The sequence below is a fragment of the Apis cerana genome, linkage group LG11, assembly GCF_029169275.1.
Source record: "Apis cerana isolate GH-2021 linkage group LG11, AcerK_1.0, whole genome shotgun sequence".
Taxonomy (NCBI): Eukaryota; Metazoa; Arthropoda; class Insecta; order Hymenoptera; family Apidae; genus Apis; species Apis cerana.
Window position 1 is genome coordinate 12,298,092 of NC_083862.1, and position 17,496 is coordinate 12,315,587.

Consider the following 17,496-nt stretch of genomic DNA (forward strand, 5'->3'; position numbering starts at 1 on the left):
CCGTTTTATCTGGTTTGAAATTGCATCGTCGCGAATTTTATTCCCCTCCCCCTGGAGACATTCCCGGGAGGCGGTGGTGGCTCGCCTCGAACGAAACGCCATAAATTGCGCGTAAAAGGAATTGGAACGGGTGAGTCGTCATCAACACCCTTGCCAAGGTTAAATAACGGATAAGGAGAGCTCTTTTGTCCAAAGCGAGGATACGACACGATGCGCATTGCGTATTAATTATGAAAGGAGCTGTGCGCAGCTGGAGAGGCACCGTGGGTATTTTAACTCGTGTCCAATATTTACTCGCCTCGAATTCGTTTAGTTGTTCGCGATCGAACAGTCGGCTGATACGAAAATACGAAATAGCGAAAACAAACTTGTAATACTACTTGTAACTCGTTTGTTCTGTGGACGCGATGAATAAACGGAATATGGAATATATATATATATATATCGCGCATTTGCTAGAAAAATAACAGTAACGTCGAGCGATTCGAGTGGAACGAGAGGAGAAAGATTTTTTATTTGAAAAAAATAGAAATAACTTAAACGATTGTAGAAGAAATTAAATTAAAGGAAGCGATAATAACGATTGGCTATAATAATTCAATAATTTTTAAATTACAATTGAATTGTTGTCGAACGATTGACCCCTACTTTTTTCTTTCTTTCTTTTTATTTACTTTTTTTCTTTTTTTCTCCTCCACGTTTGTAAACCTGTTTAGCATTTTATCGTCCGCCTTTATGAATATCGCCTTGACATAATTGCCACGATCGTAGCTTGCACTTTTATCCTTCTTGGACCAATCGAATTACACACAGACCTTTTCGTCGCGCTTCACAAATCAATCCTCCTCGTTATTTATCTCTTCGAATAGAAACGGACAGGAATAGAGAGTGGTTATATTCGAGATCGAAAGTAGGCGCTGGAATCATCGTTCTGGCTCCGATGATCTCTTTCTTCCTTTCTTTCTTTCTTTCTTTCCTTTTTTATCCGTGCCGCCCCCTCGAAGAGAATCACGGAAACGCATCATCCGGCAATTACTATCTGCTCTGTGTGAACGGCTCGGTAAAAACCAGGTCGCGTAAAAGTTAAACGGTGTTCCCTGTACTGTTTTCTGCAAGGCGTGATCTCGTGCTAGATACCCGTTCAGCTACGCAGAAGTCTTCCAAGTTTCCCCAATTACTCGGACTTTTGTTGCCTCCTCTAAGAGCAGCTCGCCTCTCTGATACGGCCACGGATAATCTTGACCTTAATCACGGCATCGATGACGGTGAAGCTGTACGACTGCCCCGCTTTATCGTAGAATTTATCGCGTAGCAAAGATACTGCAATTATCCGCCAAAAATTAACACGGTATTAAATTTCGAATCGCTCGAAAATCGTTCCAATCCCTGATCTCTCTTGGAGGAATTTCTGTTGATTTATTATTAATCTTTCGAAAAATTTTCCAACGATCCGATATTTTACAAATTCCAGATGAATTTTCAATTTCTCGAATCTGATAGAGTACCGTTTTAACGACGATCCTTTTTCTTTTTCTTTCTTTTGCTCTACTTGCCAGCAGAGACCGGTTGGCCACCAACCAGCTATAACTATTAACACGATTTCTTTTTCTCTTTTCTGCGCAGTGTCGCCCAACTGAAGGAAGCGATCGAGAGAGAATGCGGCGTGGTCTCGGCGCACCAGGTGCTCCTGATGAGCGGAGGCGAAAGCCTGGAACCAACCGCGCGTGTGTGCTCCTACTCGGCCGGAACCGACACGAATCCGATCTATTTGTTCAGCAAGGCCGCCATTGAGAGCCATCTTCCACCCACGCCGAGCATAGATTACGGTTCCGGTGAGTGACGAGCTTCTTCACCTGTGAATTTTCTTCAACCCCTCTCCCCTCCTTTTTTCATTTCCTGCCGGTAACGCTCCTCCTCGCTCCATACTTTGACTTTTTCCACGATTCTTGAAACAATGGACTGTTTCAATCCGTGCAGTTGGTCGCATCGAAAATTTGAAACTAAAAATTGCGAGGAGAAAAAGGTCGAAGGGATTTTTTCTCATTACGCGTTATTCTTCGTCCACTTCGAAGTGGTTTTTCTCTCGTTTCGTTCTTTCGATCTCGTGGAGGGGAAGGGAGAGAAGAAGAAGAGGCAACGACGATACTGGTTTCGAGAATCGACGGAAGGCGGAAGGACGCTAATAACGATCCTCGTCGAAACAAAACATCGGGCAAAAACGAGGCGGATGATATCAGCTGTGCCACGAAAACCGGGCCTACGATACTGGAAGATGCGCAATGGACGACTCGAATGGATTATTTTCACTTCTCCCTTCGATCTTGGAGGATGTATAATATAATAAGGATAATTGTGTTTAGGTAGATTCGAACAAATGCGGTGTTTCGATCCAATCTTACGATCACGGCCCGTTGATGGCGTTTACCGTATGCGGTGGACCGTGATTGGAACGTGAATATTGACCGAGGCTAGCTCGTCCGATGAATGGCGATGTTCAACCGTTCCAATGGCGCGAAGCTTTATTATAATATATTCCGACGGTCAACAATCGAGGGAGATGGACGTTACGATTCTGCGGTGGGATTTTTCCTTTAAGTAGAATATTCGATAGGGTTCAAGTAATCGTAGCTTAAAAATAAAGACACAAGTTCCATGTTTTAGAGAAGCAGCAGGAGTTTGTCGAGTGTCTCGTTGACAGATTTATCCTTTAGTTTCCTTTCGTTTTTTCCTCTCTCCGCCAGAGTCGAAATCTTGTTAAAAATAGAAACGCGCGTTTCCCTCGAAGGAAGCAATTTCTCATCATCTTCCCTTTATCGCGTTCCATCGAATAAGTTTCCCCAACGAGTCGCACAATTCGAGCGAAGTAAAATTAGACGTCGTAAAATAGAAAGAATACGCGACGAGCCACTGTTTTCCCGATCTGTTTCGCCGATATCTCGCTCCTTGTCTAGCCGGAATCGGGTCATCTCGACGCCTCTTTCCAACGCGTCCACAAGCGTCTCGACGTCCGGCGCGAGCGTTAACCGTGGCGATCCCCCTCCCCCCCGTGTACCGTTAAGTCGTTAACCGCGCGTCCCGTGTTCGTCGTTATTCCACGATCCTTACGATCGCGCGTTTCATCCGTCGAACCGTGCAGCTTCGTTAGGAAATTGAACGAAATTTCTTTGTCTTCAAGATTTCCACGAGTTCTTGAGTTTTGAAACTTCCATTCTTAGATCCTCGCATCGGGAAACTTAAATTTTACTTTGCAAGTTTTTTCATGATATTAATAGATAAAGCGAGTCGATGCAACGCAAGATTATTAAGATTTCCAAGAATTCTACGCTCTGAATTTCGAGGATCTTCTCAATATCGTCCAGAGTACGTGAATTGCGCTCCAGTCAGGACACCGCTCTTTCTATAGATTCGCTAAAATCTATAGAAATAACTCGCTAACGACGTTGTTATTCTTTTTTTCCCAATCCTCTTTATTCTCCAACAAGCGGAATAAATAAAATACCGGTTATGTTATTATATTCGAAAATATAAAAGGCGATAAGACGAGAGCGGGGAGTTAACGCTTCGTTCATTAACACGTTCACCCTTTTCATTCCTCGTAAAATCGATTTCTTCCCGTCTGAAGGCTCTTTCCTATTCCATCCTCGCCCGTCTTATCGTGCCCACCTCGGATTTCACGCGGCAATTCACGTCCCTCGGCCCACGTAACGTAAACCGCAGACTCGGTATCGCGATGCGCCTCGCGTTCGCCGTTTCCACCGCTCCCTGAAATAACGATCAAGTTCGCTCTTATCGCTCCCACTTTCGATTTTCGCAACGAAACGCGGTGCCATCTATCGTTACTCGACTTCCACCCTCGACCAAAAATATTCGATTTATTCTTCGTTCTACAAAATCCTACATTTTTCAATTTAATCCTCGTGTCGAAATATCCAATTCTTCTTAACGTATGGATCGAGGATTAACCAATCATCCTTCGTCCACCTTCATCGCACAATTTTCTCTCTCGAGAGGTACGGTTGGAAGGTTAACGACAAATTGATCGAAACCGTTATACTTCCTTGGAGCGACACATAGTTACACAACAAGATCTTTTATTGCCTGAATTAAAAGGGTCACGATCAGAAAACGGAAGGTTTCCATCTTTCGCACGCTTACGTAAAACATTCATCGGCTGAAACGAAATTTGCATCTCCATGAATATTCTCAATAAATTCTCCGGATACCCATCGGACTCGTGCCTTTTTTTGCCCATCCTGCTTCTTCTTTCCCCTTTAATCGCGCGGTTAAGCAGCAAAGCGTCAGATTCCCTCCCTCCCTTGCCTCGAGTTTAGACGGATCGCGTCTCTCTCGCCTCTCCTTCGATCCTCGTTCCTCCCTTTCGAGCGAAAAACTCGGACGGCGCGCGAGATAGGCGCTGCTCGTAGACGCAACAAGACTTTGACCCGCGTCAATGAGCAACTCGCGGCCAACTTTGACCCGATTCTTTTATATCCGACGGATAACGATCTCGTTTCTTTGAGAACGTCACCACGACGAGTCGCAACTGGGTCGACGCATCGTTTTCTCGGCGAAATTGGTTAATCGCCGGCGTGAAAGAGCAATATGGAGCAGCAGCAGTTTCGCTTTCCACGATATTTTGAAAAAACGAGACAGCAAGTTGTTTGGAAATCAGATTATAGGATAGGCGAATTTTTAAAGAAGGAAGTGAGTCGGTTTAAGTGTGTTATCTTGTTGCGTTGCGGTGGCTAGTTCGAGTAATAACTCGCATCCATGCAGTTTATATCCAAGTGTCTTATTAAATCGATTCTATTTATTTTTCTTTTTTCTCGAAGAAGGAATTAAGCAGATTGAAATCGCGTCTCTCTTTTTCTTATCGAAAATCAGATGGCCGGGAGCATCGGCGATCATTAAGGGATGGATCGGCGAGAGAAGAAGCGGATCCTCGTTTTCCTTGCTTGTTCCTTCGAAGCGTGACCGCGTACCACATTTTCTTTCACCCACCGTCAACCACGTTGAACTTAAAGCCGATATTTCAAGAGTTCGGGGACGCAACTATCGATCCTGTTTTAAGGGTGCAGTGACACGTGTGTGCAACTTTCGATCGATTCTCAAATATTTCTCCTTCTCGTTGTCGATAAGTATCCTTATTCTCCTCTATCATCGCTTTTGGAGTTACAAATAATCACCACGATTCTCTCGAAACTTAATTAAAAACTTAATAAGAAAGTTTTAACTTTAACGTCTCCCTTCCTTCCTTCTTTCCTTCTTTCTTTCCCCTCGATTCGACGATACGATTGTACGTGATATACGAAGGTAATAGCAGCGCACGTGCCCGATAGACACGATGATAAAAGTGTAAAAAAATATACATGTTCTTTGCCTCGACAAATTTTTAATTACGAGCTCGAGCCATTATAAACGTGCACCGATACGATAATCGTGTATCGCGTAAAGCAATGACATAACGTTACGAGAGAGAGAGAGAGAAAGGAACAGCAACTGATAAGGAAATTGCTCGAATAGCGAATTTCTCGATAGCGGAGAGAATTTCGCTACTTTGTATCGATGCAACCATTTCTCCCCACGTGCATCGTTTCGAACGGGTTCTTATCAAGGAGAAGAGCTTCCTGGAATCGAAAAGGGATTGGAACCAGTGCACTTTCGTAATGTCTCGCGTTTGAGCTCCATACGCCGCAATATACACGGGTTACGCAACCATCGGAGGATCGATCTATAAACCGAGCAAGAGCGAACAGGTGGAATATTTATTTCTCTCTCAACCAATCGTTCAAGTCAATTGAGGCTTGATCGAGGCAGGAATGATGAAAACTCGATTAGCAGCGGCTGAACTTTGTGCGTGCTTTGTGTATTTATCTTCCTCGGGATCTTTTTTATTAATTTCTCTCTTCCTCTATTTGCTCGAGGAACGATTGCCTCGAAATAATGTGGATGAGCGTTATTGTTCCAAAGGAGGAGGAAGAGAAAAGAAGGAATCGTCGTGTATACATTTGCAACGATCGATCACGGTAGTTGTCACGATCTACATACGTTTAAATGCTGGACTGTCTCACGGTCTATCTATGCTTACGTGACGTTTCCACCGTCAGCTGACGATTCGACACGCGAGCTTGGGTGTACCGGCTGCGAGCGAATCGTGTAAGCGTTCGAGGAAACGCGGCGGTTTTCGTTAGATGGGACAGCTGCGCACGGATGAATCGGATCCCAAGGAGGTGGAGGAATGTAACAGGATGTGGCTTTGAAAAGGAATGTAAACTGCTTCTGAAAACATTTTTTCTTTTTTTGGAACCAGTTATATCCGGCTAATCGTGCCATTTCTGCTGATGTTTCCATCATTTGTCTTATCTTCCACCCGTGTTATCTTCCTATAGTAACGAAGAGAAGAGAAATTCTTGGAAAAAGTATCGATGCGTTCTTTTTTCTGTTTCGATAGAATTACATGGTAAACTATAATGTAATGCCACTTTTTCGAAAGTGGAAGAGAAACGAGAATAATTTCGTATCTACCTGTCATCGATGATTGTTTGTAAGCGAAGAATCAGCTATGCCACTGTGCGCACAATGGTGTTTGAAACGCGAGATATTCGTCGGATAATTTCGTTTCGTTCGGACACGGACGGTTAACGTGTTTGTTTACGAAGCTAAGGTGATCTTAAATCGAGCGTCGTGTTTCGCATTCGAGGTCGTTCGAGGCAACGATTCCCTGGCGTATCTTAATCCATTTCGTCGTCGCGATTGATACCGTGACGGACGCTCGTTCCGCGATAGAATTGTAGAGGCGAGGAAAGAAAAAAAAAGAAAGGAAGACAAGAGAAGAAAAGAAACTTACGTAAATCCTACGCATAAATTTTAATATATTCACCGCTGGAGGATCTTGAAAAGTCATCGAACTCCTCTCGATGCTAGCCTCTGTACAAACAAGAACAAATACCTCTTTATTCGAACGAGAAAGAGAGAGAGAGAGAATACCTCTTCCAAAGAAAAATTCTTTCCAACTTTATGGTGATTTACTCCAAAAAGTTCGATTCGTCGTTCGATCCAGGGTGAATAGAAGGAAGAAGGTTTGCAAGTTCGCCACGTCCGCCATGGTTGATGTCTTTTCTCGGCCATTGGATTCAATTGGATCGACCGAGTGAGCGGCCGTCAGCTGATGCGGCCAACTCGCCTCGGGATGCGCGCGAAATTGGATTTCTTCTTTCTCGATGGAAACGTGGGCTGGTGGCCACCTCTGACCCCGCGTCTCCCGCTCCATCTCGATAACAGTACGTGAAAACACACGGTTGGACGAGGTCCGTTCGTTCGTTGGACCCCTGGGTCTTTTATTCCCGCTGGCCTTGAATTAATTTATCACTACACGACACGTGGACGAGTCCTCGCGACGGGTCTTTGGCCTCCCGAGTAAAACTTTCGAACGGATAATGATCGGTCAGGTGAGAGATGCGGGATCCAAGCGGAAGTTTCGGGCCATCCTCCATCGTGGAAATACGAATGATAAATGGATCTGATTGGATACCGTGTGTTGTCTTTGTTCTTCCAATTTGCGCAGGTGTTGGAATTGTTACGTAAAAAAAAAAAAAGAAATGATATTTTTTAGAATTTAATATTGAAAATGTATTCTCATTATCCATTATCGTGATAAACGGAATGGCGATATTTTTAAAATATTTTTGTTATCGCGTAAACGATATATATATATGTATATATATTTAAATTTTTAATTTCAATCGTTTAAAAATAGACACTTTATATAATCGTGTCGTCTAATTACATTCGAATGTCGCGCCTGTGTTGTGTTAACTAGTCAGTGACATTTAAGAGGGACAATTACCGTCTGAAGGAGTTTCCCGGTTGAATAAGACGAAGGTGACACGTCGTGCTTATTATTGAAAGAGACCAGATAGATTATCTTGAATTCCGAACAGAAAGGCGTTCGAGCGGCAAACCGTGCGACATCTGGCAAACGTTGTTCGGATTTGGCCTAAGAATAGATTCCAACTTTCCTTTTTCTTTTCATTTTTTTTTTTTTTTTCGAAGAAAAGCTTTTCAGTAACACTTTCGAACAACCGTGAAGGACAACGATAAATCCTCCTCGCAACGATCATTTTCCCTCTTTCTTTTCTAGAACCCCTAACGAGGTTTCCAGGTTTCGAATTTTCCTCGGGACACGTGTTTCCACTCTGCGCCAGTGGAGAAACGAAACTATTTCTCCACTTCGAAGAAATATTCTCCATCTTTCGAGGGATACCGGCTCTCGTTCGAGACCAACTCTCGAGAATTTTAAATTTCTTCGACGCACGCATCCTGGGAAGCTCCTTCTCGAGTATCCAAAGAGCATTGACGCGGAATTTCGTGGAATTTCGGTGCGGCGATCCAACCGCTGGTGGAAAGAGAAACGAGTCGCGGGATAATGGATTCGCCTCGGTTTGAATAATGCAATCCGCGCGGACCAATCGATGGGTAAGAATGCCACGGGCTCGTTTAGAAAAGCGCGGGGCGAATATCGCTGCGTGTACTTGACCGAAGTGGCTCCAGCGATTTCTATGCCCTTCCTTCTACCCCGCTTCCTCTTTGTTTCGCGGATAGAGAGATGTATCTTTGCCCGTGCGAGATATCCTTTATATGCGTCCCCAAGTGTATCGTCAAACTGGTCCTCCTTCCAAAGCGAATGGAATAAACTTCTTCACATTCTTCTTACGACGAGGTGAATTAAAACGTAAGTCAACGGTGAGATTTATTTGAAAAGGCAATCGTCTTCTTAAATGTTCAGGCTCAATGATCCTTACAGATTATATCGCGAAAACGATATAATTAAAAAGAAACGATTTTCTCGTCAATTTTTTTTTTTTCGAAGGAAAAGGAGGGAATCGAGATTCGCATTTGATTAGGAATTAAATTGGTAGATGTAATTTTTTTTTCAAAGGAAAATCGAGAGAATGGAGAGAATGGATCCACACTTGAACGATTATTATTCGAGGAGGATTGTTCGTGGTTTTATTTCGTTCACCGCTCCCCTTTTCATCCCCTCGACGATCGATCCTCGCCATCGTTTCCTCTCTAATCTGACTCTTCGAGTCTCTCGATGGATCTCTCTGCGCTGTAAACACGGTAATCTGTGGATACATGTTCGTAAACAGCGGTACGTGGACATTCACACGAGCCAGATATTATTCGACGTGTTATTTCGTCCCTATCTTCGCGTTCGCGGAACGAGTTTCGCGATAGCGGGTTGATATCTGCTCGTAAAAGCTTGGGAATAAAAAAAAATAAAAAAGAAAGAAAAAGGCTACGCGGAGGTTTTAATAAATCTCGCCGTTCAACGACTCCTCTGTTTTTATCAGGATTCGCCAGAAGCTTGCACTGCAAAAACGTAACGAAAAAGGGAAAAATTTGTAAATAGTGGACGAAATCCTTAAATTTTCTATTTCCATTCCATTCTTCTTCTTCTTTCTCTTTTTCAATTTTTCTATACTCGATTTACATCCTTCGATCTTGTCAAATTGAATTTAATTTTCCTTCCCCTCGAGAAGAAAGGCCTAATTTTCATAGGACACAAAGGAGATCGTCGCTTATAGTTAATTTTTTCAGATGTATCGTTATTCAACTCGAACGCAATGGCGGTGGCCATTAATTTTAATTTTTCTTATCTCCTTATGGAAAAGAGGTATCTGAACATTACGTAAGAAAAAAAAAAAATTTCATTGCGAATTCAAAATCCATTCATTCTCTCTCTCACACGCATCCGCGCAAGCTGCGTAGATAACTTGTACTATTGGTTAGTCTTTTTTTTTTTTTTTTTTTTTACTTTGCAGTCCTTGGGACGAGGCAAAGCGCAACTGCAATTATTACGTTCATCGTTATCGTGACTGCTCGCGCAGTCTAGTTGCATAGACGTGTATATTCACGTGTAGCACACACACACATACGATTCCAGACACGTTTCCTTCTCGGCCCATGATTTCGTCTCCATTCGCTATTTTTCGGCTGTGAAATATCTCACGCGCCGATACGTATCGATGCGCATTCTTTTTTCTTTTTTTTTTTTTCAATCTTCTCGCGTGATCTCGTCTAAAAACTCGATCGTGTAAACTCGATTTAACGATCCGAATAAATTTACGCTCGTTAACGTAATTATCTACAATTGTGTCGGTGACTATGGAACCGGTTCGGGTGATTACTGGCCTTTGTTTCGAGATTATTTACCGCTTAATTTGCATTTTATTACGAAATCCTTGATGACTGACAAAATTCCTTTTTTGTTTTTTTTTTTTTTTATTTCGTAATTGTAATTAAGAGTCGTTCGATTTAGGCGATTCTCGTAAATGCGCGGGATGAAATTTCGATAATTCGATTTCTTCGTTTAAATAATGAGAGATTCTGCAATTTTTAAAACAGGTGGCTCGTTTAAATTAATATTATACGCGAAATTTATACACACTTCTTTATACAAACTTATGCTAAACAACAATTACTTATATCAATTAACGAAAAACAAGATTTATCTAATCATCGATTCCGTCCGGTTTCGGACGTCATGAGCGAAATTTTTTCAAAGTTTTTTTCTTTTTTTTTTACTTACGTTTGATAACTATTATTATGTACATTACGCATATTCTCTTGCCAGTGACGAAACTTGGGTAAATTTCGAAGAGTAATTGCAATTATTTTCGAAATATCAATGTGATAAAGAAAATGGTAATAACAGTTGATACCGTCGCTTGAAAAAAAGAAAAAAAAAAATAAAAAAAGAAAACGCAATCGTTTACACTCGAATATTTGTACGTGGCGTTTGCAGCACGATTATTCGAGAATTCTCAGCCCTTGAACTCTTCCATCCGAGGTCGTGTTCCATTCTGCAAATCTGCTTATCGTAGCAGACCTTTTGATATTTTACGACCACATCGTCGCAATTGACCCGCTACGTTTTCCTTTATTCCGTTTACACTCTACGAAGAATTTGCAGAAAACCTTGAAAGATCTCTCTTCAAAGCTAATTCCTTTCCCGGCCAATGGCCAAGATCCAGGAAAACAATGGCACAATTGCAAATTTCCAACGAGATTCTTATACACACGTCTTACGTGATGTCTCTGTTATTTCGTATTTTCGAAGCATCATCGTTTTTTTTAGAAGCAGTAATAATCTTTCACTCGTTAACGGAATGTTAGTCATTAACACATGGATATTTCGAAAAATGAGTTAACCAAGAGGAGATTGTTTTTATTCAATACGATAAGTAAAAAACACTTAGATACCCTAACTTTTGACGAGCCACAACTATATTCAACACGTTCCGTATATGCTGTCCGCGTGTTTGAAAACGCGCTCTAGATAAAAAAAAAAAAAAGAGAAAAAGAGAGAGAAAGAATAGAGAGAAAAATAAATCAAATCTCGAGCGATCGATATTCGAGGCAACGATCGCGATCACCCGAATCCGATCACGATCGCCTTTTCCTCCAATTCCCCTTTCGAAGTACCTGTTCCCTCGCACGTTTCCTTCACGCGAGCCGGTGAATACGCGCGGCGTTCGACGTGTGACGAGGAATGACGCGACTTTAATTTAAAGCAGACAACCTGGCACCCGGAGCCGTGAGTCGGTCGCGTAACCGTTCTCCATCCGGTGGCGCACGTGTTGCACGGACACTTTCACAGTTACACGTGCGAGCACCGTAATTATTCTTGCGAGAGGGGGAGTGAAGAAGGAACGGAGGAGAATTGTGAAAAATTGTCGCCTGTGTCCTCCCTCTCTCCCTCCCTCTATTCTCGTCTAATTCCATCCAGGAATTTTTTTCCACCGCGCGTGTGACGTGGAAGCTCGTTAAACAGAAATGACGTAAATCGTTCGACGGGGGTATATATATATATATATATCGTTCCAATCAATGGACGGATACGTGCCGAGGTGTATATTGGATTCGAGGGGAGGGGGGGAAGGGTCGAGAGAGGCGAAACACAGAGATATCGATGGAGGAATAATGCCGGGGTAAAATTTCTCTTCGAAATATGATATATATTAGGGATATTTGAAAATATTCGTTGCGAATTCTGGATTGGAAAAAAGGGGGGAAATATTTGGAAAGATGTTCATCAAATAATAATAATAATAATAATAATAATAACAACGATTTCTGGAAAGAAAAATTGTGATGAGCTTGAAGGAACTTGCGTATCGAGCATTCTCGAGCCAAGTCTCGTAAATCGATCCGATTTCGGCTCAAATCGTTATTCGTTCCAATTTCAACGGTAGCTCGTCGCTTTCGTTTCACCGATCGAAATCGATTCAACCCGCTTCCTTTTTCGCCGTCCTCTTCCAGGTAATTTGCGATTACCTAGAAACGTGGGCGTACGAATCGATCTACGAATTTGGATGTCGGTGATTTTTAATAATCACGGGGCAAAGTTATTGTTAGGAAGAGAAGTTAAAGGTAAACTCGAGCAGCTCGGGTTTGCAGGATGGAATTCTCCTCTCTGCCTCGTGCAACTCGCGGAAACGTTAATTACGCTAATTACATTATCGTTGAATACAACTGGAATCAACTGTTACAGGAATCGTGAAGTAATTCATCGAGGTCGTTGTAATTGTTATTCCATGCTGTGTGTTTTTTTCTTCTTCTTCTTCTTTTGAAATGTAAACGTCCTTGCAATTGATTTCTCCCTTCCATTTCCACGATTTCGCGGTCGAAAGGTAATAATAATAATAATTCTCGAAACCTTGAAACATAGAATCTTCCTCGATGCAATACAAATAGTTCCTTCAAACGTTTATAGCGTCGCAAAATTTTTACGCGATTTTACATTTTATATTTTCCATCGATCTTTCCGAGCAGAGCTTGGAATATTTCATCGATCACCAAGTTCGGCGTCAGTTTTCAATCTCGAAAAAAGCGGCTCCATTCCTATTTCCGAATCCCTATTTTCTTCGAGTTTCCGCTTCCGATTCCTCCACATTTCGAGTGCCCATTCCCCACGTTCCACTCGAGATCTTCTTCGAGATTGTCGAGAAGACGGGGGCCTATTTTTGGGAAAGAGAGGAGAAAAGAAGGAAAAGAAAAAAACACGCGCTCCAAATACATCGGTTCGGTGATAAAAGAAATAACGAGCGGCGGTGAAAATTCCACGTTATCGCAATGAATAAGCAATAGCTTCGTTATTCATCGCGCTACCTTCTCCTCTCTGTGTGTACGCGCGTTTGTGTGGGTATGGCACATGCACACGTGTCCATATTATTCCATTCCCTCGGGCGGCTTTTATTTTCTGGCTGTTGCAACAGAAACATGGCAACGCGGTCATGCGATTTTCTTAGTACCATCGAGTGGCCTATTCCATGCTTTTTTTCCTCCTTCCACTCCCCCTCCTTCCCCCCCTTCCCGCGTAGATACGTACAGCAACGATCAAAAGCCGGGTATACATCGTCAGCAGTATAAATTTATTTTATCTTTCTACGTTTACGTTTTTGTTGCACGTAAAGTGGAAATTAAACGTGTTCGGTTTCAACAACTTTCTCTCCTTACGAGAGAGAGAGAGAAAGAGAGAGAGTTTAAAAAATGTTCGAGAAGGATGGTTAAACGAAAAATGCGATAAATGTGAATTAGTGGAAAAAATAGGAAGAAAAGAATCGATTCACTAATTTTCACTTAATCGGAGATTAACGACGAGAAACATTAACGTTTCTTCCGTTATTTTTCGTTTTTATTGCTTATCACGCGTTGAATAAATATTTTTGTACGGATGTACAGCTCAATTTTGACTCACGCTGTATACACGCGTGCACGTGTGCAACGCTTTGATAGACGGACCTTTCAACTAAATTATATTCCAAATCGTTTCCTTTTTTGCCATACCTTTTCCCCCCCTCCGTCTCCCTCTTTCGCCAATCTCGACCAACGCACACGTTGTTGAAAGGAAATTGGCTCGATTATTATTTATTCCTTTTCTTTTCTTTTTCTTCCTCTTTTTTTTTTTTTCGAAAAACGATCGAGAACACGATAGAATGGACGAAAGAAGATATTAGAAAGTTCGAGGCTGTAATGAGGTGTAATTGGCTGAAATTACATTAATCGGAATTAACGTCGAATCATGCTCGTCATAGCTTTTTACGAGGTTGAAATTACTAGGATTACATCCCAACATTTATTCGGTTGCAACACGCTCGTACGGTTCGATCGACGCAAGATGAAGTTTGATTTTTTTTTTTTTTCTTTCCCCCTTCCACAAATCGCTTCGTTGACCGATGGATCGAGATATTAATTTCGTGTTTCATCGGATAAAGAGAGATCGGAGAGAAAAGATAGCTCTTCTTCTTCTTTTTCTAGAGACAGAGAGAGAGAGAGAGGATGATAGAAAAACGACGGCGCGTCGTGGATGAAACGTCAAGAGTGTGATCGATACAACAATTTAGTAACAGTCGAGCATTGTTACGGAGTGACAGGATGCTCTAGTTTCTGCGTCAGCAGGAAGTTACAAGCTGCGAGCGCACGAGTATCTTGGTGTTGACGAGTTAAAGGAATCAACATCGCGTAAATTTTTATTCGATCGATCGACTTATTATTCGAAATATCGATAGATAATTATTCCAGAATTATCAATTTCGCGAATTACCTCAACTATTAAATTGTATTTCCTCCTTGGACTATCGTTCTCGCGTTCCAATCACACACTCACAATCTTGGAATAACAATTAAACCTTTTCGAACCTTTTCCATCGATCTCTAAACCTCCGGAGAAATATATCCGGAACATTCTCCCCCGAATTTCAACGTGTTCCTCGGACGAAGAACATATTAAAGAAATTCCGTGTCGCCTCGATGATCGTAATAAGCAATATTTCGCGGAAGCGGCGTATCAGATCATGAATGACACGTTAGAAACAAACGTATTTACCCACCAACGCACACGCGCGCCCGCGAATAATGGAGTAATTTCGCATCGGCGAAGCGAGTGATGTAAGCGCGGAGACGACGATATCGTTTCCTCCTCTCTCCTCCTCCATTTTTCCGCTCCTCCTTACGCACGCAATTATTATTTTCGTGCGCGTTACGCCACGAATCGTGCGAACGGGGCCGTGTCCGCAGCTTTGTTTCGCCGCCACGGACGACGACGGCGATCCTTTGGGATCTCTGGGAGCGGCCGCTGCTCCTTTGTTTAAGCCTCTGACGGAATGGAAAGGCAAACGGTTATTACGGATATCTATAATTCTCTTCTTCGCTGAAACGAAGGGGATGGATTAAGGGTTATCCTTGGAATTTTCACTCGGAGTGAGAAATTAGTATTATTTCCTTTTTCTCTCGAACTCGTTCGAAAGGGAGGAGGAAGACGGGTCGGAGGAGAGAGAGAGAGAAAAGGAGAACGAGGAGGAGGTATGAATAACGGCTATTATTAGAAACTTGTGATCTCTTAGCGCGCGTTAACATATTCAAAATAGGAAATATTGTGTTTTGATTGACATCTCTGCTTCCTACAAGAGAACGGTAAACAATGAATAAAAAGGTACGCGAGGCTGAGCATGTAACGTCGTTAGTTTTATTATGCAACGTGTAAATATTACGGGGTACGGGATAAACGGACATATCTAATCGATGAATACATAATCCCTCGGTGTACAGCCGGTTACGTGATTAAACGGCGTCTTTCTAAACCGTCTTCGGGCAATTCTGAATAATTATTCGCGTTCCAGACGGTGTTAAGTGGCGATGAAACGTACGGATGGATCGTTCCACGTAGAAATTTCCTCGGTGGAAAATGATACGATTCCTAGCTAGTTTGCACCTTCCATCTGCATTTTCCCCAATCTCGAGCTGATCAAAATTCACGTCAACTTTGAAAAGAGGGAAGAATCACGAATCGCACTTAAGAAACGCTGGATTTTTATCGAAAACCGAGGCTTCTTTCGACGAGGCCTTCGACCGGATTCGAAATGGATCGAATCCATATTCGGCCCCGTTTTAAGTCCTTTTATGTAACGACAGGCCAGGATTGTTGTTGCTGGCCTGGGAAAACGAAAGAAATGAAAGTGGAGTGTGTGGGAATGCGGCGTTACCGTTCGTTGCCTAACCTCTTGCCACCGATTAAGCGAGGAAAACCTCCTTTGCCTCTCTCGAAAGAAACTCGTTGTTTCGATCCTCCCCCACCAACGAATCGAAAATAAAAATCCTTCTCGCAGGCTTCGTCAATTTCCCTCTCCGAAAGGAAATTCGTTTCGAAATAATCGAGCAACCCAGATTTCCAGACGTTCTCTCTCGATGCATGGGAAGGAGACGTTGGCGCGACGTTTTTTCGACTTCCCAGTGGACGTGGTCCAAATATCGCGTTCAAGGATCTCTCGTGGATTCGGGATACTCGATTAGCCTCGAAACAACAGGATCGATGTTTGCAGTTTCGCGGACGCGCCACGTAGTCTCCTCTCGTTTCGTCCCCCTGTTCCTCCATCCGTGGTAAAAGAGGTTGAAAGCGAACGAGATGTCGAACGGCCGCGGGCCGTTTTCCGTGACCTCTGAATCCGCCTGCGATCCACTTTAAACGCGAACTTTCACGATGATATACTCGATAAAAAAGCTCTTAAAGAGGGAGAGAGAGAGAGAGGAAGAGGGGGAAAGAAAGAAGGTGTGTTCCCGCGAAGAAAGAATATTAATTCCAAGGGAGAGAGCGTTTTACTGGACGCGAGAGATCGAGGATGACTGGGTCGTTTTAGAAAATTGGTAACATTTGTAACCTGATTTTCAACAACCTCTCTCGATTGTAGTTTTTCTCCAATTTAACTCGTGAAACTCTTCAACTCTCTTTTATTTAAATCTTCTTCCGATTAATCGTTATTATGGGTAAATGAGTAAATATATTCGCTTTGGAAATTCAAGATTGGATCGAAGAAAAAAGGATGGAATACATTTTATTACTTGGAGAGATTGTACATCCAATATTAGGATGACCAAGTGACTTTGCCTCGAACCGTTTCCTCTGCCTACGAATTTATCTTTTTATCATGTTTCCACGAAGGGAACGCAGCAGGTACGAGCGCTCTCCTCCTTTTTCAACGTCACTTCGAGATTATTTTTCTTTTTCTAACCGTACCCTCACCGTTCGTTTTCCCTCGAAAAGGAAAAAAGGAAAAAAGATTCTATCTAGCTGGTTCCCCTATTCATCGTGCCCCAACGTCGTTTCCAAAATTACGTTTCTTCGCGCGGATGACCAGTAGTTTTTTCCCTCGACCCAAAGACGGATAAATATAGGCCTCTTTAGCGGAACCTCGGCCATCGATCCGCCAGGCCTAGGCCTCCGGATTCAACCCCGGACAACCGCTCGTTTTCTCCTTTTTCTCCGAAAACCTTTTTTTTTTTTCCTTTCTAACGAGCACGGAATACTGGCCGCAGCAGCCCCGAAAGATTTTCGTTTCAAGGTCGCCAAATGGAATTCGAAAGGGAAAATTCTTTCGAAAGGGGGTTCTTAAGTTGTCGAAAGATTGAAACGATAATAGAAAAGTATTCATGTTT

At 42.6% G+C, this 17,496-nt stretch overlaps 1 protein-coding gene across 3 annotated transcripts in view; it reads left to right on the plus strand.

Annotated features, from left to right (window-relative positions):
- LOC107995050 (RB1-inducible coiled-coil protein 1) overlaps positions 1-17,496 on the plus strand; it is a 43,052-nt gene that overhangs the window by 5,461 nt on the left and 20,095 nt on the right. For 2 of the 3 annotated variants that reach the window (XM_062081903.1, XM_062081905.1), the window contains exon 2: positions 1,624-1,832. The exons of the other annotated variant lie outside the window; for it this stretch is intronic. In XM_062081903.1, the coding sequence (XP_061937887.1) occupies positions 1,624-1,832 (209 nt within the window). The remainder of the gene's footprint in view (positions 1-1,623; positions 1,833-17,496) is intronic. 3 annotated transcript variants of the gene reach the window in all.